The sequence below is a fragment of the Oncorhynchus tshawytscha genome, unplaced genomic scaffold, assembly GCF_018296145.1.
Source record: "Oncorhynchus tshawytscha isolate Ot180627B unplaced genomic scaffold, Otsh_v2.0 Un_contig_2949_pilon_pilon, whole genome shotgun sequence".
NCBI classification, from domain to species: Eukaryota; Metazoa; Chordata; class Actinopteri; order Salmoniformes; family Salmonidae; genus Oncorhynchus; species Oncorhynchus tshawytscha.
The window spans coordinates 86,867-112,500 of record NW_024609743.1 but is presented as its reverse complement, the minus strand read 5'-3'; the positions used below and the strand labels follow the sequence as shown (position 1 = coordinate 112,500).

At 46.9% G+C, this 25,634-nt stretch overlaps 1 protein-coding gene across 1 annotated transcript in view; it reads right to left on the bottom strand.

The window, feature by feature from the left end:
* The window catches only part of ciita (class II, major histocompatibility complex, transactivator), a 55,145-nt gene that overhangs the window by 19,563 nt on the left and 9,948 nt on the right, over positions 1–25,634 (bottom strand). Inside the window, exons 2-9 of the mRNA XM_042317481.1 lie at positions 22,753–22,827; positions 18,367–18,420; positions 18,134–18,175; positions 16,414–16,482; positions 11,966–12,205; positions 7,900–8,025; positions 6,417–6,485; positions 5,303–5,356 (exon numbers count right to left, since the gene is read on the bottom strand). Coding sequence (XP_042173415.1) covers positions 5,303–5,356; positions 6,417–6,485; positions 7,900–8,025; positions 11,966–12,205; positions 16,414–16,482; positions 18,134–18,175; positions 18,367–18,420; positions 22,753–22,827 — 729 coding nt within the window. The remainder of the gene's footprint in view (positions 1–5,302; positions 5,357–6,416; positions 6,486–7,899; positions 8,026–11,965; positions 12,206–16,413; positions 16,483–18,133; positions 18,176–18,366; positions 18,421–22,752; positions 22,828–25,634) is intronic.

The window sequence follows — 25,634 nt, the reverse complement described above, 5'->3', positions numbered from 1 at the left end:
CTATATATAGTGACAGAGCCCTATAGAACCCTATTCTCTACTCTAGACCAGAGCCCTATAGAACCCTATTCCCTATATAGTGCCCTCTTGACCAGAGCCCTATAGAACCCTATTCCTATATATAGTGCACTACTCTAGACCAGAGCCCTATAGAACCCTATTCCCTATATATAGTGCACTACTCTAGACCAGAGCCCTATAGAACCCTATTCCCTATATATATAGTGCACTACTTCAGACCAGAGCCCTATAGAACCCTATTCCCTATATAGTGCACTATAGACCAGAGCCCTATAGAACCCTATTCCCTATATATAGTGCACTTCTCTAGACCAGAGCCCTATAGAACCCTATTCCCTATATATAGTGCACTACTCTAGACCAGAGCCCTATAGAACCCTATTCCCTATATATAGTGCACTACTCTAGACCAGAGCCCTATAGAACCCTACTCCTATATATATAGTGCACTACTGACCAGAGCCCTATAGAACCCTATTCCCTATATATAGTGCACTACTCTAGACCAGAGCCCTATAGAACCCTATTCCCTATATATAGTGCACTACTCTTGACCAGAGCCCTATAGAACCCTATTCCCTATATATAGTGCACTACTCTTGACCAGAGCCCCCTATTCCCTATATATATAGTGCTATAGAAGAGCCCTATTCCCTATTCCTATATATAGTGCACTACTCTTGACCAGAGCCCTATAGAACCCTATTCCCTATATATAGTGCACTACTCTTGACCAGAGCCCTATAGAACCCTATTCCCTATATATAGTGCACTACTCTTGACCAGAGCCCTATAGAACCCTATTCCCTATATAGTGCACTACTTCAGACCAGAGCCCTATAGAACCCTATTGTCACGACGTCGGCCGAAGTCGGTTCCCTCTCCTTGTTCGGGGGGGTCGACGTCGCCGGCCTTCGAGCCACCGCCGATCCACTTTTCATTTTCCATTTGTTTTGTCTTTGTCTTACCACACCTGGCTTCACTCAACCAATTACCTGTTTACTATATTAACCCTCTGTTCCCCAGGTATTGTTTGTGAGTGATTATTGTAGCAGACGCCCTCCCTGTTCCAGTGGAGGAGCGCGTCCAGCAGCACGCGACCATGTTGTAACATCTGGGCACAGCCATAGATCGCGTGCTGCAGAAGATGGATCGTTGGGAGAGAGGAGGAGGTTGTCCAGAGCCTCCACCAGCCCCACTCCAACTGTCCACCCCTCTTCCACCTGATCCCAGCGGGATTCGACTCGCGCCCCCGAGGGAGTATGATGGGATGGCTGCCGGATGCCAGGGGTTCCTACTACAGCTGGAGCTCTACCTGGTGACCGTCCACCCGGCTCCTTCAGGGTGTCCGCCCTCGTCTCCTGCCTCAAAGCCCTTAGAGTGGGTCACAAGAGGTATGTGGGGGTTTCCATCGGTGCGACTACGGTGGAAAGTCCAGACTAGGTCTCCACCGTGCGCATCCCCCCAGAATATGCCGATTTGGCTCTCGCCTTCTGTAAGAAGAGGGCGACTAAATTACCACCACATCGATTGTGCGATAAACCTCCTGGTCGACGCAGCACTTCCCAGGAGCCACGTGTATCCTCTGTCACAGGAGTCTCCGAATCCCTGGGGCAGGGATACATTCGGCCCTCCACTTCACCTGCCTCCTTGAGTTTCTTTTTTGAAGAAGAAGGATGGGGGTCTGCGCCCGTGACTATCGAGGGATCAATCAGATCACTGTGAGGTATAGAGACCCGCTGCCTCTCATTGCCAGTGTGATCGAGTCAATGCATGGGGTGCGCTTCTTCACAAAATTGGATCTCAGGAGCGCTTACAACCTTGGGACGAATGGAAGATGGCATTTAGTACCACCTCAGGGCACTATGAGTGCCTCGTCATGCCGTACGAGTTGATGAATGCTCCATCAGTCTTCCAGGCCTTTGTTGACGAGATTTTCCGGAACCTGCACGGGCAGGGTGTAGTGGTGTATATCAACGTCATTCTGATATACTCCAGCTACACACGCCGAACATGTGTCCCTGGTGCGCAGGGTGCTTGGTCGACTGATGGAGCATGAACTGTACGTCAAGGCTGAGAAATGTCTGTTCGTCCAACAGTCCGTCTCCTTCTTAGGGTACCGCATTTCCACGTCAGATGGAGAGTGACCGCATCTCAGCCGTGCGTAATTGGCCGACTCCCACCACGGTAAAGGAGGTGCAGTGGTTTCTAGGGTTTGCCAACTACTACCGGAGGTTTGTCTGGGGCTTTGGTCAGGGAGCAGCTCCCACTACCTCACTGCTGAAGGGGGGACCGGTGAGACTGCAGTGGTCGGATGAGGCGGACAGGGCTTTTGGTCACCTGAAGGCTCTGTTTACCTCGACTCCCGCACTGGCTCATCCGGATTCCTCTTTGGCGTTCATAGTGGAGGTGGACGCGTCCAAAGGCTGGGATAGGAGCCGTGCTCTCTCAGAGCTCGGGTACGCCACCAAAGCTCCGCCCCTGTGCTTTCTTTTCGAAGAAGCTCAGCCCGGCGGAGCAAAACTATGATGTGGGGGATCAGGAGCTGTTGGCTGTGGTCAAGGCTCTGAAGGCGTGGAGACATTGGCTTGAGAGGGCTAAACACCCTTTTCTCATCTGGACTGACCACTGCAATCTGGAGTACATTCGAGCAGCGAGGAGACTGAACCCTCGCCAGGCAAGGTGGGCCATGTTCTTTACCCGTTTTGTTTTCACTCTGTCCTACAGACCAGGTTCCCAGAACGCAAAGGCAGACGCACTGTCCCGGATGTATGACACAGAGGAGCGGTCCATGGATAACACTCCCATACTTCCGGCCTCTTGCCTGGTGGCACCGGTGGTGTGGGAGCTGGACGCGGACATCGAGTGGGCGTTAAGCACAGAGCCCACTCCCCCCCAGTGTCCAGCTGGGCGCCTGTACGATCCGTCTGCTGTCCGCGACCGGTTGATCTATTGGGCCCACACGTCATAATCCTCTGGTCATCCTGGCATCGGTCTGATGGTGCGTTGCCTTAGTGGGAAGTACTGGTCCACCTTGGCCAAGGACGTGAGGGTTAATGTTTCCTCCTGCTCAGTGTGTGCCCAGTGCAAGGCTCCTAGACACCTGTCCAGAGGGAAGTTACAACCCCGTTCCACAACGGTCGTGGTCACACCTGTCGGTGGACTTCCTGACGGATCTTCCTCCCTCACAAGGCAACACCACGATCCTGGTCGTTGTGGATCGATTTTCCAAGTCCTGCCATCACCTTCCTTTGCCCGGGCTCCCTACATCGCTACAGACGGCGGAGGCCCTGTTCACACACGTCTTCCGGCACTACGGGGTGCCTGAGGACATAGTTTCTGATCGATGTCCCCAGTTCACATCCAGGGTCTGGAGAGCGTTCATGGAACGTCTGGGGGTCTCAGTCAGCCTCACCTCAGGTTTTCACCCCAAGAGTAACGTGCAGAAGGAGAGAGTAAACCAGGATGTGGGTAGGTTTCTGAGGTCCTATTGCCAGGACCGGCCAGGGGAGTGGGCGGCGTTCATCCCCTGGGCATAGATGGCCTAAAACTCACTCCGCCACTCCTCCACTAACCTCTCTCCCTTCCAGTACGTACTGGGGTATCAGCCAGTTCTGGCACCGTGGCATCAGAGCCAGATCAGCCAGTACCCCCCCTTTACGCGCTGCGAGAGCCGCAAGTAAAGGGGGGGTACTGTCATGACTTCCGCCGAAGGTCCCTCTCCTTGCTCGGCCGGTGTTCGGCGGTCGACGTCGCCGGCCTTCTAGCCACCACCGATCCTTGTGAGTGATTGTTGTATTTTCGGTCCGTCATGGTGTGCTTGTTTTGTTACTTTGTACATTTGTTAATTTGAGTAAAACTACGTTGATAACTCATATCTGCTGTCCTGCGCCTGACTCTCTACACCAGCTACACACAGGACCCATTACACCTAATCCCCAATAGGGCTCTGGTCTAAAGTAGTGCACTAGATAGGGAATAGGGCTCTGGTCTATAGTAGTGTCCTATATAGGGAATAGGGCTCTGGTCTAAAGTAGTGCACTAGATAGGGAATAGGGCTCTGGTCTATAGTAGTGTCCTATATAGGGAATAGGGCTCTGGTCTAAAGTAGTGCACTAGATAGGGAATAGGGCTCTGGTCTAAAGTAGTGCACTAGATAGGGAATAGGGCTCTGGTCTAAAGTAGTGCACTAGATAGGGAATAGGTCTCTGGTCTATAGTAGTACCACTATATAGGGAATAGAGCTCTGGTCTATAGTAGTACCACTTTATAGGGAATAGGACTCTGGTCGAAAGTAGTGCACTAGATAGGGAATAGGGCTCTGGTCTATAGTAGTGCACTAGATAGGGAATAGGGCTCTGGTCTAAAGTAGTGCACTATATAGGGAATAGGGCTCTGGTCTAAAGTAGTAGATAGGGAATAGGGCTCTGGTCTAAGTAGTGCATAGGGGAATAGGGCTCTGGTCTATAGTAGTGCTAGATAGGGAATAGGGCTCTGGTCTAAAGTAGTGCACTAGATAGGGAATAGGGCTCTGGTCTAAAGTAGTACACTAGATAGGGAATAGGGCTCTGGTCTATAGTAGTACCAGTATATAGGGAATAGGGCTCTGGTCTATAGTAGTACCAGTATATAGGGAATAGGGCTCTGGTCTATAGTAGTACACTAGATAGGGAATAGGGCCCTGGTCTAAAGTAGTACACTAGATAGGGAATAGGGCCCTGGTCTATAGTAGTGTCCTATATAGGGAATAGGGCTCTGGTCTATAGTAGTGCACTATATAGGGAATAGGACTCTGGTCTAAAGTAGTGCACTATATAGGGAATAGAGCTCTGGTCTAAAGTAGTGCACTATATAGGGAATAGGACTCTGGTCTATAGTAGTGCACTAGATAGGGAATAGGGCTCTGGTCTAAAGTAGTGCACTAGATAGGGAATAGGGCTCTGGTCTAAAGTAGTGCACTAGATAGGGAATAGGGCTCTGGTCTATAGTAGTGCACTAGATAGGGAATAGGGCTCTGGTCTATAGTAGTGCACTAGATAGGGAATAGAGCTCTGGTCTAAAGTAGTGCACTATATAGGGAATAGAGCTCTGGTCTAAAGTAGTGCACTATATAGGGAATAGGGCTCTGGTCTATAGTAGTACCACTATATAGGGAATAGGGCTCTGGTCTATAGTAGTGCACTATATAGGGAATAGGGTGCCATATGGGAGTCACCTTACTCAGTCACAACACAGTACAAAGTTGGGTCAAATTGAGGTGTTGATGTTGGTCACCACTCACCTGGAGAGAGAGGTAGGACGTCGAGGGTTCTAGGAGACAGCGACGGAGAAGACACTGCAAGGACACAGTACGTCAGGTAACACACGCAGGCACACAGACTCACGGAGGCACACAGACTCACGGAGGCACACAGACTCACGCAGGCACACAGACTCACGCAGGCACACAGAGTCACGGACACACAGAGTCACGGACACACAGAGTCACGGACACACAGAGTCACAGAGTCACGGGCACACAGAGTCACGGACATACAGAGTCACGGACACACAGACTCACGGACACACAGAGTCACGGACACACAGACTCGCGGACACACAGACTCACGGACACACAGAGTCACGGACACACAGACTCACGGACACACAGACTCACGGACACACAGAGTCACGGACACACAGACTCACGGACACACAGAGTCACGAACACACAGAGTCACAGACACAGAGTCACGGACACACAGACTCACGGACACACAGAGTCACGGACACACAGACTCACGGACACACAGACTCACGGACACACAGACTCACGCACACACACGCAGGCACACAGACTCACGGACACACAGAGTCACGGACACACAGACTCACGGACACACAGACTCACGGACACACAGAGTCACGGACACACAGACTCATGGACACACAGAGTCACGAACACACAGAGTCACAGACACAGAGTCACGGACACACAGCCTCACGGACACACAGAGTCACGGACACACAGACTCACGGACACACAGACTCACAGACACACAGAGTCACGGACACACAGACTCACGGACACACAGACTCACAGACACACAGAGTCACGGACACACAGAGTCACAGACACAGAGTCACGGACACACAGACTCACGGACACACAGAGTCACGGACACACAGACTCACGGACACACAGACTCACAGACACACAGAGTCACGGACACACAGAGTCACGGACACACATGTTCCTCCACTGTTGGAGCTAGAAACAAGCATTTTGCTCCACTGTAGGAGCTAGAAACAGATGCATTTTGCTCCACTGTTGGAGCTAGAAACAGACGCATTTTGCTAAACTTTGTACGCTACCAATGAACTTTGATTTGACTCACGGACACACACACACTCACTCAGTATGTAGGTGGGAGGTCTTGAGAAGCCGAGAACAGGGGCTTGAACGAGCTGCAGCCCTGAGCCATCTGTAGAGACACAGAGCACAGGTTACTCTCTCACACACAGAGCACAGGTTACTGTCTCACACACAGAGCACAGGTTACTCTCTCACACACAGAGCACAGGTTACTGTCTCACACACAGAGCACAGGTTACTCTCTCACACACAGAACACAGGTTACTCTCTCACGCACTCACACACAGAGCACAGGTTACTCTCTCACACAGGTTACTCTCTCACACACAGAGCACAGGTTACTCTCTCACACAGGTTACTCTCTCACACACAGAGCACAGGTTACTCTCTCACACACAGAGCACAGGTTACTCTCTCACACACAGAGCACAGGTTACTCTCTCACACACAGAGCACAGGTTACTCTCTCACACACAGAGCACAGGTTACTCTCTCACACACAGAGCACAGGTTACTCTCTCACACACAGAGCACAGGTTACTCTCTCACACACAGAGCACAGGTTACTCTCTCACACACAGAGCACAGGTTACTCTCTCACACACAGAGCACAGGTTACTCTCTCACACAGAGCACAGGTTACTGTCTCACACACAGAGCACAGGTTACTCTCTCACACAGGTTACTCTCTCACACACAGAGCACAGGTTACTCTCTCACACAGGTTACTCTCTCACACACAGAGCACAGGTTACTCTCACACAGAGCACAGGTTACTCTCTCACACACAGAGCACAGGTTACTCTCTCACACAGAGCACAGGTTACTCCTCCTCTCCCCCTCCCTCCCTCCCTCCCTCCCTCCCTCCCTCCCTCCCTCCCTCCCTCCCTCCCTCCCTCTCTCCCTCTCCCTGTCTCCCTGTCTCCATGTCTCCTGTCTCTCTCTCTCTCCTCTCTCTCTCTCTCTCTCTCTCTCTCTCTCTCTCCCTCTCTCTCCCTCTCTCTCTCCTCTCTCTCCCTCTCTCTCTCTCCTCCCTCCATATCCCTCTCTCTCTCTCTCTCTCTCTCTCCCTCCCTCTCTCTCTCTCTCTCTCTCTCTCTCTCTCTCTCTCTCTCTCTCTCTCTCTCTCCGTCCCTCTCTCTCTCTCCTCTCTCTCTCTCTCTCTCTCTCTCTCTCTCCATCTCCCTCTCTCTCTCTCTCTCTCTCTCTCTCTCTCTCTCTCTCTCTCTCCTCTCTCTCTCTCTCTCTCTCTCTCTCTCTCTCTCTCTCTCCTCCTCTCTCTCCATCTCCCTTTCTCTCTCTCTCTCTCCCTCTCTCTCTCTCCCTCTCTCTCCATCTCCCTCTCTCTCCATCTCCCTCTCTCTCTCTCTCTCTCTCTCTCTCCCTCTCTCTCTCTCTCTCTCCTCTCTCTCTCTCCACAGATGGACGATATGAAACATCTCCATTGAAAGTGCTTTATGAGTCCAGCATTAACTCTTCATCGTGGGGAAACCAGCCCATATCATCATCATCATCACACTTACTGCTACACGAAGAGACGAAAGTAGCAGTCCCAAACCCAGGAATGTAAAGGAGAGAAGGAGCGATCTGGACAAGCCTGGGAGGAGGAGAGAGAGTCACGGCCGAGAGGGGAGGAGAACCAGCACAACCTACAGAGAACACAAAAAAAATATTCAGTTTGATTTATTCCTTTATACCAGTCTCTCAGCCACACTACCTCACTGTAGAGGACCTGAACCCACGTTCCTTTATACCAGTCTGTCAGCCACACTACCTCACTGTAGAGGAACTGAACCCACGTTCCTTTACACCAGTCTCTCAGCCACACTGTAGAGGAACTGAACCCACGTTCCTTTATACCAGTCTCTCAGCCACACTACCTCACTGTGAGAGGAACTGAACCCCACGTTCCTTTATACCAGTCTCTCAGCCACTACTCACTGTAGAGGAACTGAACCCACGTTCCTTTATACCAGTCTCTCAGCCACACTACCTCACTGTAGAGGAACTGAACCCACGTCTCCTTTATACCAGTCTCTCAGCCACACTACCTCACTGTAGAGGAACTGAACCCACGTTCCTTTATACCAGTCTCTCAGCCACACTACCTCACTGTAGAGGAACTGAACCCACGTTCCTTTACACCAGTCTCTCAGCCACACTACCTCACTGTAGAGGAACTGAACCCACGTTCCTTTATACCAGTCTCTCAGCCACACTACCTCACTGTAGAGGAACTGAACCCACGTTCCTTTATACCAGTCTCTCAGCCACACTACCTCACTGTCTCTCAGAGGAACTGAACCCACGTTCCTTTATACCAGTCTCTCAGCCACACTACCTCACTGTAGAGGAACTGAACCCACGTTCCTTTATACCAGTCTCTCAGCCACACTACCTCACTGTAGAGGAACTGAACCCACGTTCCTTTATACCAGTCTCAGCCACTACCTCACTGTAGAGGAACTGAACCCACGTTCCTTTATACCAGTCTCTCAGCCACACTACCTCACTGTAGAGGGACTGAACCCACGTTCCTTTATACCAGTCTGTCAGCCACACTACCTCACTGTAGAGGGACTGAACCCACGTTCCTTTATACCAGTCTCTCAGCCACACTACCTCACTGTAGAGGAACTGAACCCACGTTCCTTTATACCAGTCTCTCAGCCACACTACCTCACTGTAGAGGAACTGAACCCACGTTCCTTTATACCAGTCTCTCAGCCACACTGTAGAGGAACTGAACCCACGTTCCTTTACACCAGTCTGTCAGCCACACTGTAGAGGAACTGAACCCACGTTCCTTTATACCAGTCTCTCAGCCACACTCCTCACTCTGAACCCAGCCACACTACCACACTCACTGTAGAGGAACTGAACCCACGTTCCTTTATACCAGTCTCACTCAGCCACACTACCTCACTGTAGAGGAACTGAACCCACGTTCCTTTATACCAGTCTCTCAGCCACACTACCTCACTGTAGAGGAACTGAACCCACGTTCCTTTATACCAGTCTCTCAGCCACACTACCTCACTGTAGAGGAACTGAACCCACGTTCCTTTATACCTCTCAGCCACACTACCTCACTGTAGAGGAACTGAACCCAGTTCCTTTATACCAGTCTCTCAGCCACACTACCTCACTGTAGAGGAACTGAACCCACGTTCCTTTATACCAGTCTCTCAGCCACACTACCTCACTGTAGAGGAACTGAACCCACGTTCCTTTATACCAGTCTCTCAGCCACACTACCTCACTGTAGAGGAACTGAACCCACGTTCCTTTATACCAGTCTCTCAGCCACACTACCTCACTGTAGAGGAACTGAACCCACGTTCCTTTATACCAGTCTGTCAGCCACACTACCTCACTGTAGAGGAACTGAACCCACGTCTCCTTTAGAGGAACTGAACCCACGTTCCTTTATACCAGTCTCTCAGCCACACTACCTCACTGTAGAGGAACTGAACCCTCAGCCACACTTCACTTTGAACCCACGTTCCTTTACCAGTCTCTCAGCCACACTACCTCACTGTAGAGGAACTGAACCCACGTTCTTTGAACCCGCACCAGTCTCTCAGCCACACTACCAGTCTCTCAGCCACACTACCTCACTGTAGAGGAACTGAACCCACGTTCCTTTATACCAGTCTCTCAGCCAGTCTGAACCCACGTCAGCCACACTACCTCACTGTAGAGGAACTGAACCCACGTTCCTTTATACCAGTCTCTCAGCCACACTACCTCACTGTAGAGGAACTGAACCCACGGTCTCTCAGCCACACTACCTCACTGTAGAGGAACTGAACCCACGTTCCTTTATACCAGTCTCTCAGCCACACTACCTCACTGTAGAGGAACTGAACCCACGTTCCTTTACACCAGTCTGTCAGCCACACTGTAGAGGAACTGAACCCACGTTCCTTTATACCAGTCTGTCAGCCACACTACCTCACTGTAGAGGAACTGAACCCACGTTCCTTTATACCAGTCTGTCAGCCACACTACCTCACTGTAGAGGAACTGAACCCACGTTCCTTTATACCAGTCTCTCAGCCACACTACCTCACTGTAGAGGAACTGAACCCACGTTCATACCAGTCTCTCAGCCACACTACCTCACTGTAGAGGAACTGAACCACGTTCCTTTATACCAGTCTCTCAGCCACACTACCTCACTGTAGAGGAACTGAACCCACGTTCCTTTACCAGTCTCTCAGCCACACTAGTCTGAACCCACGTTCCTTTATACCAGTCTCTCAGCCACACTACCTCACTGTAGAGGAACTGAACCCACGTTCCTTTATACCAGTCTCTCAGCCACACTACCTCACTGTAGAGGAACTGAACCCACGTTTTATACCTTTACTACCACTGTAGTCTCTCAGCCACACTACCTCACTGTAGAGGAACTGAACCCACGTTCCTTTATACCAGTCTCTCAGCCACACTACCACACTGTAGAGGAACTGAACCCACGTTCCTTTATACCAGTCTGTCAGCCACACTACCTCACTGTAGAGGAACTGAACCCACGTTCCTTTACACCAGTCTCTCAGCCACACTACCTCACTGTAGAGGAACTGAAGTAAAGACAGTCTGGGGCCCGCGGCGAGAGTCCCCAGTCTGGGGCCCGCGGCGAGAGTCCCCGCACCAGAGGCGCCACCAAAATGGGGTGAGCCAGAGGTGGATCGGGGTCTACGTCCCGCACCAGAGATGCCACTGCGGGTAGATGCCCACCCAGACCCTCCCCTATAGGTTCAGGTTTTGCAGCCGAAGTCCGCACCTTTGGGTGGGGTACTGTCACATCCTGATCTTAGAGAGACTTTTTTATTTTGGTTTGGTCAGGGTGTGCACACTACAGGGATAAGAGAGAGTGAAGGAGTGTACACTTCAGGGATAAGAGAGAGTGATGGAGTGCACACTACAGGGATAAGGGAGAGTGAAGGAGTGTACACTTCAGGGATAAGAGAGAGTGATGGAGTGTACACTTCAGGGATAAGGGAGAGTGATGGAGTGTACACTTCAGGGATAAGGGAGACACTTCAGGGTAAGGAAGTGAAGGAGTGTACACTTCAGGGATAAGAGAGAGTGAAGGAGTGTACACTTCAGGGATAAGAGAGAGTGAAGGAGTGTACACTTCAGGGATAAGGGAGAGTGAAGGAGTGTAGTGTACACTTCAGGGATAAGGGAGAGTGAAGGAGTGTACACTTCAGGGATAAGAGAGACTGATGGAGTGTACACTACAGGGATAAGGGAGAGTGAAGGAGTGTACACTTCAGGGATAAGAGAGAGTGATGGAGTGTACACTTCAGGGATAAGGGAGAGTGAAGGAGTGTACACTTCAGGGATAAGAGAGAGTGAAGGAGTGTACACTTCAGGGATAAGGGAGAGTGAAGGAGTGTACACTTCAGGGATAAGAGAGAGTGATGGAGTGTACACTTCAGGGATAAGGGAGAGTGAAGGAGTGTACACTTCAGGGATAAGAGAGAGTGAAGGAGTGTACACTTCAGGGATAAGGGAGAGTGATGGAGTGTACACTTCAGGGATAAGGGAGAAGGTAGAAACAGAGTTGGTTCTTACCTCTGATGGGAGAGTCTGTCTGAGTCTCTCTCTTCCTCTGTCCGTCACCAGGCGCTGTCGCTCTCCTCTTCGCTCTCTTCCTCTGTCTGTCACCAGGCTCTGTCGATCCCCTCTTCCTCTGTCCGTCACCAGCCTCTGTCGATCCCCTCTTCCTCTGTCCGTCACCAGCCTCTGTCGATCCCCTCTTCCTCTGTCTGTCACCAATCTCTGTCTCTCTCTTCCTCTGTCCGTCACCAAGCTCTGTCAGGGACAACATCACAGAGGACACTGTTGTTTCAATCAACCAATCAACCAACTGTTGCTGACGTCATACCTCTATATGAGAGGGCCGTTGTGAGTGCAGGCTTCTGCTACGGCCAAGCAGAAACAACAGCTTATTTAAGTCTTTAATAAGTCAAGCTGAAATAACAGCTTATTTAAGTCTTTAATAAGTCAAGCAGAAACAACAGCTTATTTAAGTCTTTAATAAGTCAAGCAGAAACAACAGCTTATTTAAGTCTTTAATAAGTCAAGCAGAAACAACAGCTTATTTAAGTATTTTATTAATTATTTTTATTTTTATTTCTCCTTTATTTAACCAGGTAGGCTAGTTGAGAACACCTTTATTTAACCAGGTAGGCCAGTTGAGAACACCTTTATTTAACCAGGTAGGCTAGTTGAGAACACCTTTATTTAACCAGGTAGGCTAGTTGAGAACACCTTTATTTAACCAGGTAGGCCAGTTGAGAACACCTTTATTTAACCCGGTAGGCCAGTTGAGAACACCTTTATTTAACCAGGTAGGCTAGTTGAGAACACCTTTATTTAACCAGGTAGGCCAGTTGAGAACACCTTTATTTAACCAGGTAGGCTAGTTGAGAACACCTTTATTTAACCAGGTAGGCTAGTTGAGAACACCTTTATTTAACCAGGTAGGCCAGTTGAGAACACCTTTATTTAACCAGGTAGGTAAGTTGAGAACACCTTTATTTAACCAGGTAGGCTAGTTGAGAACACCTTTATTTAACCTGGTAGGCTAGTTGAGAACACCTTTATTTAACCAGATAGGCTAGTTGAGAACACCTTTATTTAACCAGGTAGGCCAGTTGAGAACACCTTTATTTAACCAGGTAGGCTAGTTGAGAACACCTTTATTTAACCAGGTAGGCTAGTTGAGAACACCTTTATTTAACCAGGTAGGCGAGTTGAGAACACCTTTATTTAACCTGGTAGGCTAGTTGAGAACACCTTTATTTAACCAGGTAGGCTAGTTGAGAACACCTTTATTTAACCAGGTAGGCTAGTTGAGAACACCTTTATTTAACCAGGTAGGCTAGTTGAGAACACCTTTATTTAACCAGGTAGGCTAGTTGAGAACACCTTTATTTAACCACGTAGGCTAGTTGAGAACACCTTTATTTAACCAGGTAGGCTAGTTGAGAACACCTTTATTTAACCAGGTAGGCTAGTTGAGAACACCTTTATTTAACCAGGTAGGCCAGTTGAGAACACCTTTATTTAACCAGGTAGGCTAGTTGAGAACACCTTTATTTAACCCGGTAGGCCAGTTGAGAACACCTTTATTTAACAAGGTAGGCTAGTTGAGAACACCTTTATTTAACCAGGTAGGCCAGTTGAGAACACCTTTATTTAACCAGGTAGGCTAGTTGAGAACACCTTTATTTAACCAGGTAGGCCAGTTGAGAACACCTTTATTTAACCAGGTAGGCTAGTTGAGAACACCTTTATTTAACCAGGTAGGCTAGTTGAGAACACCTTTATTTAACCAGGTAGGCTAGTTGAGAACACCTTTATTGAACCAGGTAGGCTAGTTGAGAACACCTTTATTTAACCAGGTAGGCCAGTTGAGAACACCTTTATTTAACCAGGTAGGCTAGTTGAGAACACCTTTATTTAACCAGGTAGGCCAGTTGAGAACACCTTTATTTAACCAGGTAGGCCAGTTGAGAACACCTTTATTTAACCAGGTAGGCTAGTTGAGGACAAGTTCTCATTTACAATTGCGACCTGGCCAAGATAAAGCAAAGCAGTTCGACACATACAACGACACAGAGTTACACATGGAGTAAAACAAACATACAGTCAATAATACAGTAGAAACAAGTCTATATACAATGTGAGCAAATGAGGTGAGAAGGGAGGTAAAGGCAAAAAAAGGCCATGGTGGCAAAGTAAATACAATATAGCAAGTAAAACACTGGAATGGTAGATTTGCAGTGGAAGAATATGCAAAGTAGAAATCAAAATAATGGGGTGCAAAGGAGCAAAATAAATAAATAAATAAATAAAATAAATACAGTCGGGAAAGAGGTAGTTGTTTGGGCTAAATTATAGGTGGGCTATGTACAGGTGCAGTAATCGGTGAGCTGCTCTAACAGCTGGTGCTTAAAGCTAGTGAGGGAGATAAGTGTTTCCAGTTTCAGAGATTTTTGTAGTTCGTTCCAGTCATTGGCAGCAGAGAACTGGAAGGAGAGGCGGCCAAAGGAAGAATTTGTTTTGGGGGTGACCAGAGAGATATACCTGCTGGGGCGCGTGCTACAGGTGGGTGCTGCTATGGTGACCAGCGAGCTGAGATAAGGGGGGACTTTACCTAGCAGGGTCTTGTAGATGACATGGAGCCAGTGGGTTTGGCGACGAGTATGAAGCGAGGGCCAGCCAACGAGAGCGTACAGGTCGCAGTGGTGGGTAGTATATGGGGCTTTGGTGACAAAACGGATGGCACTGTGATAGACTGCATCCAGTTTGTTGAGTAGGGTATTGGAGGCTATTTTGTAAATGACATCAGCAAAGTTGAGGATTGGTAGGATGGTCGGTTTTACAAGGGTATGTTTGGCAGCATGAGTGAAGGATGCTTTGTTGCGAAATAGGAAGCCAATTCTAGATTTAACTTTGGATTGGAGATGTTTGATATGGGTCTGGAAGGAGAGTTTACAGTCTAACCAGACACCCAGGTATTTGTAGTTGTCCACATATTCTAAGTCAGAGCCGTCCAGAGTAGTGATGCTAGTCAGGCGTGCGGGTGCGGGCAGCGATCGGTTGAAGAGCATGCATTTAGTATTACTTGCATTTAAGAGCAGTTGGAGGCCACGGAAGGAGAGTTGTTTGGCATTGAAGCTCGTCTGGAGGGTTGTTAACACAGTGTCCAAAGAAGGGCCAGAAGTATACAGAATGGTGTCGTCTGCGTAGAGGTGGATCAGAGACTCACCAGCAGCAAGAGCAACATACTTGATATATACAGAGAAGACAGTCGGTCCAATAATTGAACCCTGTGGCACCCCCATAGAGACCGCCAGAGGTCCGGACAACAGGCCCTCCGATTTGACACACTGAACTCTATCAGATAAGTAGTTGGTGAACCAGGCGAGACAATCATTTGAGAAACCAAGGCTGTTGAGTCTGCCGATGAGGATGTGGTGATTGACAGAGTCGAAAGCCTTAGCCAGGTCGATGAATACGGCTGCACAGTAATGTTTCTTATCGATGGCGGTTAAGATATCGTTTAGGACCTTAAGCGTGGCGGAGGTGCACCCATGACCAGCTCTGAAACCAGATTGCATAGCGGAGAAGGTATGGTAGGATTCAAAATGGTCAGTAATCTGTTTGTTGACTTGGCTTTCAAAGACCTTAGAAAGGCAGGGTAGGATAGATATAGTTCTCTATCAGTTTGGGTCTAGAGTGTCTCCCCCTTTGAAGAGGGGGATGACCGCGGCAGCTTTCCAATCTTTGGGAATCTCAGACAATACGAAAGAGAGGTTGAACAGGCTAGTAATAGGGGTGGCAACAATTTCAGCAGATCATTTTAGAAAGAAAGGGTCCAGATTGTCTAGCTCGGCTGATTTGTAGGGGTCCAGATTTTGCAGCTCTTTCAGAACATCAGCTGACTGGATTTGGTTGAAGGAGAAATGGGGAAGGCTTGGGTGAGTTGCTGTGGGGGGTGTAGGGGTGTTGACCGGGGTAGGAGTAGCCAGGTGGAAAGCATGGCCAGCTGTAGAAAAATGTATCAGTGGTGACAGTGTTTCCTATCTTCAGTGCAGTGGGCAGCTGGGAGGAGGTGTTCTTATTCTCCATGGACTTTACAGTGTCCCAGAACGTTTTTGAGTTTGTGTTGCAGGAAGCAAATTTCTGCTTGAAAAAGCTAGCCTTGGCTTTTCTAACTGCCTGTGTATAATGGTTTCTAGCTTCCCTGAACAGCTGCATATCACGGGGGCTGTTCGATGCTAATGCAGAACGCCATAGGATGTTTTTGTGTTGGTTAAGGGCAGTCAGGTCTGGGGAGAACCAAGGGCTATATCTGTTCCTGGTTCTAACTTTCTTGAATGAGGCATGTTTATTTAAGATGGTGAGGAAGCCATTTAAAAATCATAATAATAATAAGTCAAGCAGCAACAACAAGTTTCTTAAAGTCTTTAATACGCCAAGCCTTTTATATCTGAATGAGGCGCGTTTACCTCTCTGTGTCTCGCAGTTCTGTTTCTGGTCGCCTGGCTCGGCCACAGCTGTCGGTATGGCAACCTCACCTACACACCACACCAGACAGAGGAAGTGAGAGAGTTGACTCTGGGACCTGGCATCACCGGGTATAGAAACACAACCGCTAGAACAGACAGACGGCGTCACCGGGTATAGAAGCACAACCGCTAGAACAGACAGATGGCGTCACCGGGTATAGAAACACAACCGCTAGAACAGACAGATGGCGTCACCGGGTATAGAAACACAACCGCTAGAACAGACAGATGGCATCATAGAAACACAACCGCTAGAACAGACAGACGGCATCATAGAAACACAACCACTAGAACAGACAGGCGGCATCATAGAAACACAACCACTAGAACAGACAGACGGCATCATAGAAACACAACCGCTAGAACAGACAGACGGCATCATAGAAACACAACCACTAGAACAGACAGACGGCATCATAGAAACACAACCACTAGAACAGACAGACGGCATCATAGAAACACGACCGCTAGAACAGACAGACGGCGTCACCGGGTATAGAAACACAACCGCTAGAACAGACAGACGGCATCATAGAAACACAACCAGTAGAACAGACAGACGGCTTCACCGGGTATAGAAACACAACCACTAGAACAGACAGACGGCATCATAGAAACACAACCACTAGAACAGACAGACGGCATCATAGAAACACAACTGCTAGAACAGACAGACGGCGTCACCGGGTATAGAAACACAACCGCTAGAACAGACAGACGGCATCATAGAAACACAACCGCTAGAACAGACAGACGGCTTCACCGGGTATAGAAACACAACCGCTAGAACAGACAGACGGCATCATAGAAACACAACCACTAGAACAGACAGATGGCATCATAGAAACACAACTGCTAGAACAGACAGACGGCATCATAGAAACACAACCACTAGAACAGACAGACGGCATCATAGAAACACAACCATTAGAACAGACAGACGGCATCACCGGGTATAGAAACACAACCATTAGAAACAGACAGACGGCATCATAGAAACACAACCACTAGAACAGACAGACGGCATCATAGAAACACAACCACTAGAACAGACAGACGGCATCATAGAAACACAACCACTAGAACAGACAGACGGCATCATAGAAACACAACCACTAGAACAGACAGACGGCATCATAGAAACACAACCACTAGAACAGACAGACGGCATCATAGAAACACAACCACTAGAACAGACAGACGGCATCATAGAAACACAACCACTAGAACAGACAGACGGCATCATAGAAACACAACCACTAGAACAGACAGACGGCATCATAGAAACACAACCGCTAGAACAGACAGACGGCTTCACCAGGTATAGAAACACAACCATTAGAACAGACAGACGGCATCACCAGGTATAGAAACACAACCATTAGAACAGACAGACGGCATCACCAGGTATAGAAACACAACCATTAGAACAGACAGACGGCATCACCGGGTATAGAAACACAACCTCTAGAACAGACAGACGGCATCATAGAAACACAACCAGTAGAACAGACAGACGGCATCATAGAAACACAACGACTAGAACCACCTGTTCTAAATTCCTTACCAGTCTGTATGTCCACACTAAAGTGGAGCGACTCTGGGAACTCACCAGGTATAGAAACACAATGACTAGAAGCACCTGTTCTAAATTCCTTACCAGTCTGTATGTCCACACTAAAGTCCAGGTCAAACAGCGCATCTGAAACGGGAGAAAAATGCTTTGAGTCAATCAGCCAGTCACTGTGTGTGTGTGTGTGTGTGTGTGTGTGTGTGTGTGTGTGTGTGTGTGTGTGTGTGTGTGTGTGTGTGTGTGTGTGTGTGTGTGTGTGTGTGTGTGTGTGTGTGTGTGTGTGTGTGTGTGTGTGTGTGTGTGTGTGTGTGTGAACTTACCATTGAAGTCAAAAGGAAAATCTTCGTGTTCCAGAAAGCCATCCAGGTCTAATTCTGAGAAACAGGAAGAGAACAGTCAAACAGCCAATCAACTTCAATGGTCCTGACTAAACAGCCAATCACCTTCCCTGGTTCTGACTAAACAGCCAATCACCTTCCCTGGTTCTGACTAAACAGCCAATCACCTTCCCTGGTTCTGATTAAACAGCCAATCACCTTCCCCGGTTCTGACTAAACAGCCAATCACCTTCCCTGGTTCTGACTAAACAGCCAATCACCTTCCCTGGTTCTGACTAAACAGCCAATCACCTTCCCTGGTTCTGACTAAACAGCCAATCACCTTCCCTGGTTCTGACTAAACAGCCAATCACTTTACCTGGCAGTGACTAAACAGCCAATCACCTCCCTGGCTGTGACTAAACAGGAAGTGAAGTGAATATATAAGTGAACAACTATATCCGTTCCCTCGTGAAAGGTTCTTGGGGCACCCGGAAAGACACCTTTCCAAGGTGAGCAGGACTATTAGGAGATGGAGACACAAACGAAGTCGGGAGAAAAGGAATATTGGGACAGGGAGACAGGAAGGTGGATTTCTGGAGGAGGAATAGAGGAGGAACAGGAATATTGGGACAGGGAGACAGGAAGGTGGATTTCTGGAGGAGGAATAGAGGAGGAACAGGGAGACAGGAAGGTGGATTAATGGAGGAGGAATAGAGGGTTACGGTACAGAGTTGAGGGACTTAATGTCCTCTAATCATGTCCCTTCATCAACACTATGTCCTGTATAGAAGAACAGTTCCCTTTATAGGACAGGGTTTTGCTGCAGTGTGTGTGTGTGTGTGTGTGTGTGTAGGTGTGTGTGTGTGTGTGTAGGTGTGTGTGTGTGTGTGTGTGTGTGTGTGTGTGTGTGTGTGTGTGTGTGTGTGTGTGTGTGTGTGTGTGTGTGTAGGTGTGTGTGTGTGTGTGTGTGTGTGTGTGTAGTGTGTGTGTGTGTGTGTGTGTGTGTGTGTGTGTGTGTGTGTGTGTGTGTAGGTGTGTGTGTAGGTGTGTGTGTAGGTGTGTGTGTGTGTGTGTGTGTGTGTGTGTGTGTGTGTGTGTGTGTGTGTGTGTGTGTGTGTGTGTGTGTAGGTGTGTGTGTGTGTGTGTGTGTGTGTGTGTGTGTGTGTGTGTGTGTGTGTGTGTGTGTGTGTGTGTGTGTGTGTGTGTGTGTGTGTGTAGGTGTGTGTGTGTGTGTGTGTGTGTGTGTGTGTGTGTGTGTGTGTGTGTGTGTGTGTAGGTGTGTGTGTGTGTGTGTGTGTAGGTGTGTGTGTGTGTGTGTGTGTGTGTGTGTGTGTGTGTGTGTGTGTGTGTGTGTGTGTGTGTGTGTGTGTGTGTGTGTGTGTGTGTGTGTGTGTGTGTGTGTGTGTGTGTGTGAATATGTGGAACTAAATGTTTTGTAATGAACAGTTCCCCTTTATAGAACAGTGTTTCGGGGGGACTGCTGCTGATTGGAGGACGGCTCGTAACAATGGCTGGAACGGAGCGAATGGAATGGCATCAAACCACGGAAACCATGGAAACCATGGAAACCATGGAAACCATGTGTTTGATACCATTCCACCTCGTCCTCTCCAGCCATTACCACAAGCCCGTCCTCCCAAATTAAAGTGCCACCAACCTCCTGTGGTTTGGGTGCAGGGTTTAACATTGTGCGTGCGCGTGTGTGAGTTATCCATACGGAACTAAAAGTTTCTGAACATTGTCCTTTGTAGAACAGTGTTATGTGTAACTACCAAGGTAATTGTTGCATGGTTACCTGGTAGCCCTATAACTACCAAGGTAATTGTTGCATGGTTACCTGGTAGCCCTATAACTACCAAGGTAATTGTTGCACGGTTACCTGGTAGCCCTATAACTACCAAGGTAATTGTTGCATGGTTACCTGGTAGCCCTATAACTACCAAGGTAATTGTTGCATGGTTACCTGGTAGCCCTATAACTACCAAGGTAATTGTTGCATGGTTACCTGGTAGCCCTATAACTACCAAGGTAATTGTTGCACGGTTACCTGAGTCCTATAAACTACCAAGGTAACTTTGGTCAACTCTTGAGTTAAATTCAGGATAACTGGTACCACAAAAGTGGTTCACCATTTAGCCAGGTACAAACCTGCTCTGGGGCCAGGCTAACAGGGCTAACAGAGCTAACAGAGCTAACAAGGCTAAAAGAGCTAACAGGGCTAACAGGGCTAACAGAGCTAACAGAGCTAATAGAGCTAACAGAGCTAACAAGGCTAAAAGAGCTAACAGGGATAACAGGGCTAACAGAGTTAACATAACTAATAGAGTTAACAGGGCTAACAGAGATAACAGGGCTAACAGGGCTAACAAAGCTAACAGGGCTAACAGAGCTAACAGAGCTAACAGCGATAACAGGCTAGTTCAGGGTAACTATATCTATGTGTTAGTCCAGGGTAACTATATCTCTGTGTTAGTCCAGGGTAACTATATCTCTGTAGATCAGTGTTAAGTCCAGGGCAACTATATCTCTGTGTTAGTCCAGGGTAACTATATCTCTGTAGATCAGTGTTTAGTCCAGGGTAACTATATATCTGTGTTAGTCCAGGGTAACTATATCTATGTGTTTAGTCCAGGGTAACTATATCTCTGTAGATCAGTGTTTAGTCCAGGGTAACTATATCTCTGTGTTAGTCCAGGGTAACTATATCTATGTGTTTAGTCCAGGGTAACTATATCTCTGTAGATCAGTGTTTAGTCCAGGGTAACTATATCTCTGTGTTAGTCCAGGGCAACTATATCTCTGTAGATCAGTGTTTAGTCCAGGGTAACTATATATCTGTGTTAGTCCAGGGTAACTATATCTCTGTAGAACAGTGTTTAGTCCAGGGTAACTATATCTCTGTGTTAGTCCAGAGTAACTATATCTCTGTGTTAGTCCTGGGTAACTATATCTCTGTAGAACAGTGTTTAGTCCAGGGTAACTATATCTCTGTGTTAGTCCAGGGCAACTATATCTCTGTAGATCAGTGTTTAGTCCAGGGTAACTATATCTCTGTGTTAGTCCAGGGTAACTATATCTCTGTAGATCAGTGTTTAGTCCAGGGTAACTATATCTCTGTGTTAGTCCAGGGTAACTATATCTCTGTAGATCAGTGTTTAGTCCAGGGCAACTATATCTCTGTGTTAGTCCAGGGTAACTATATCTCTGTAGATCAGTGTTTAGTCCAGGGTAACTATATCTCTGTGTTAGTCCAGGGTAACTATATCTCTGTGTTAGTCCATGGTAACTATATCTATGTAGATCAGTGTTTAGTCCAGGGTAACTATATATCTGTAGCTCAGTGTTTAGTCCAGGGTAACTATATCTCTGTAGATCAGTGTTTAGTCCAGGGTAACTATATCTCTGTGTTAGTCCATGGTAACTATATCTATGTAGATCAGTGTTTAGTCCAGGGTAACTATATATCTGTAGCTCAGTGTTTAGTCCAGGGTAACTATATCTCTGTGTTAGTCCAGGGTAACTATATCTCTGTAGAACAGTGTTTAGTCCAGGGTAACTATATCTCTGTGTTAGTCCAGGGCAACTATTTCTCTGTGTTAGTCCAGGGTAACTATATCTCTGTAGATCAGTGTTTAGTCCAGGGTAACTATATCTCTGTGTTAGTCCAGGGCAACTATTTCTCTGTGTTAGTCCAGGGTAACTATATCTCTGTGTTAGTCCAGGGTAACTATTTCTCTGTGTTAGTCCAGGGTAACTATATCTCTGTAGATCAGTGTTTAGTCCAGGGTAACTATATCTCTGTGTTAGTCCAGGGTAACTATATCTCTGTGTTAGTCCAGGGTAACTATATCTCTGTGTTAGTCCAGGGTAACTATATCTCTGTAGAACATTGTTTAGTCCAGGGTAACTATATCTCTGTGTTAGTCCAGGGTAACTATATCTATGTAGATCAGTGTTTAGTCCAGGGTAAGTATATCTCTGTGTTAGTCCAGGGTAACTATATCTCTGTGTTAGTCCAGGGTAACTATATATCTGTAGATCAGTGTTTAGTCCAGGGTAACTATATCTCTGTGTTAGTCCAGGGTAACTATATCTCTGTAGAACAGTGTTTAGTCCAGGGTAACTATATCTCTGTGTTAGTCCAGGGCAACTATTTCTCTGTGTTAGTCCAGGGTAACTATATCTCTGTGTTAGTCCAGGGTAACTATATTTCTGTAGAACAGTGTTTAGTCCAGGGTAACTATATATCTGTGTTAGTCCAGGGTAACTATATCTCTGTGTTAGTCCAGGGTAACTATATCTCTGTGTTAGTCCAGGGTAACTATATCTCTGTGTTTAGTCCAGGGTAACTATATATCTGTAGATCCGTGTTTAGTCCAGGGTTACCTGGCAGAAAGTCTTCAACCTCAGGTGTAGGGGAGGGGTGCAGATCCATGATGTCCATATCCTGCATCCTGGCACCTGTTGACCAAATCACATTGGATCACCATATACTACATCTATTGTACGCAGCAATCACGTGCCTAGGAACCAGATTTATGCTGTTAATACTGATGCGGCTTTGCCCTAGGAGGAAGTCCACCGTGTGAAGCTCACCCTGCACTAACATAAATAACATGAAAATGTCTACTTCTGATAAGTTTCCCAGTAAAGCAATGAAAACAAGCAAGCATCACAGAAAAGTGCTCAAAAATAGCCCACATTAACATAATTAATTAAGAAACAAGGTTCATGAAATTAATAACTTGCTAGTAACAGATTACATTCATATTCTGACTATATCTGAAACTCTACTTAGACAATACCTTTAATGATACAGTGGTAGCAATACATGGTTATAACATTTACTAGAAAAGACAGGAATTCCAATGGTGGAGGTGTGGCTATTTATATTCAAAACCACATTCCTGTAAAGATGAGAGAGGATCTCATGTTAAATACTGTTGATGTAATAATGGCTACAGGTTCATCTGCCTCACCCAAAGCCCATTCTAGTGGGAAGCTGCTATAGACCACCAGGTGTTAACAGTCAGTATCTGGATAATGTGTGTGAAATGCTTGATAATATATGTGATATCAACTGAGAGGTACAGTACCAGTCAAAAATGTGGACACGTCTACACATTCCAGGGTTTTTCTTATTTTTTATACTATTGTCTACATTGTAGAATAATAGTGAAGACATCAAAACTATGAAATAACACATATGGAATCATGTAGTAACCAAAAAAAGTGTTTAAAAAAAATTATAATATATTTGAGATTCTTCAAAATAGCCACCCTTTGCCTTGATGACAGCTTTGCACCACTCTTGGCATTCTCTCAACTTAGGAAAACCAGTTCCAAAGGCTGGGCCTAATATAGTGTATATGAGGTCATACAATATGTTTTGTAGTGATTCCCATGTTGTTGATGTAAAGAATATTTGTTGGTCCGTGGTGTGTAATGAGAAGCAACCCAGACGTTGCACTTGACACATTTATGAAATTGCTTATCCCCGTTACTAATAGCTGTTAAGAACATGACTTGTAAAAAAAAAACTGTTAAAGTAAATAAATATATACATTTTATGGTTTGAGAGGGATTTATTTTTTATTTTATTTATCCGTTATTTTACCAGGTAAGTTGACTGAGAACACATTCTCATTTGCAGCAACGACCTGGGGAATAGTTACAGGGGAGAGGAGGGGGATGAATGAGCCAATTGTAAACTGGGGATTATTAGGTAACCGTGATGGTTTGAGGGCCAGATTGGGAATTTAGCCAGGACACCGGGGTTAACACCCCTACACTACACCAAAGATATTACACACCATAGATACTAAACACCAAAGATACTAAACACCAAAGATATTACACACCAAAGATACTAAACACCAAAGATGGTGTTTGAGGCCAGATTGGGAATTTAGCCAGGACACTGGGGTTAACACCCCTACTCTTACGATAAGTGCCATGGGATCTTTAATGACCTCAGAGAGTCAGGACACCCGTTTATGGATGAGGCAAAAGGAATGGCAAATAAGTCTGGCTGCACAACCGATTGGCAAACGTACTGCACGTTGAGAGATCATGTGACCGAACTGAATAAAAAGAAGAAGAAACTATGAAACAAAGGTCAATGCCATAAATAATGACAGTAAAAAGCTTTGGAGCACCTTCAATGACATTTTGGGAAATAAGGCAAACTCAGCTCCGTCAGTCATTGAATCAGATGGATCATTCATTATAAAACCCACTGATATTGCCAAACTACCTCAAGGATTTTTTTTAAATTGGCAAGATAAGCAAACTTAGGCATGATGACATGCCAGCAACAAACGCTGACACGACACATCGATTGTATATCTGACCATATTATGACAGACAAGAATTGTACTTTTGAGTTCCGTAAAGTCAGTGTGAAAGAGGTGAACAAAGTATTGACAATAAGGACAAGCCACCGAGGGTCTGACAATCTGGATGGAAAATGACTGAGGATAATCGCAGACGATATTGACACTCCTATTTGCCACATCTTCAATTTAAGCCGACTAGAGAGCGTGTTCCCTCAGGCCTGAAGGGAAGCTAAAGTCATTCCACTACCTAAGAATATTAAAGCACCTTTTACTGGCTCAAATAGCTGACCAATCAGCCTGTTTCCAATTGTGTTTGACCAGATAAACTCATCAAAAAAATAAATGTCCTCTCACTGTCAACTGTGTTTATTTTCAGCAGACTTAATATGTGTAAATATTTGTATGAACATAACAAGATTCAACAACTGAGACATAAACTGAACAAGTTCCACAGAAATGTGACGAACAGAAATTGAATAATGTGTCCCTGAACAAAATCAAAAGTAACAGTGTGGCCACCAGCTGCATTAAGTACTACAGTGCATCTCCTCCTCATGGACTGCAACAGATTTGCCAGTTCTTGCTGTGAGATGTTACCCCACTCTTCCACCAAGGCACCTGCAAGTTCCCGTACATTTCTGGGGGGAATGGCCCTAGCCCTCACCCTCCGATCCAACAGTTCCCAGATGTGCTCAATCGGATTGAGATCTGGGCTCTTAGCTGGCCATGGCAGAACACTGACATTCCTGTCTTGCAGGAAATCACGCACAGAACGAGCAGTATGGCTGGTGGCATTGTCATGCTGGAGGGTCATGTCAGGATGAGCCTGCAGGAAGGGTACCACATGAGGGAGGAGGATGTCTTCCCTGTAACGCACAGCGTTGAGATTGCCTGCAATGACAACAAGCCCAGTACGATGATGCTGTGACA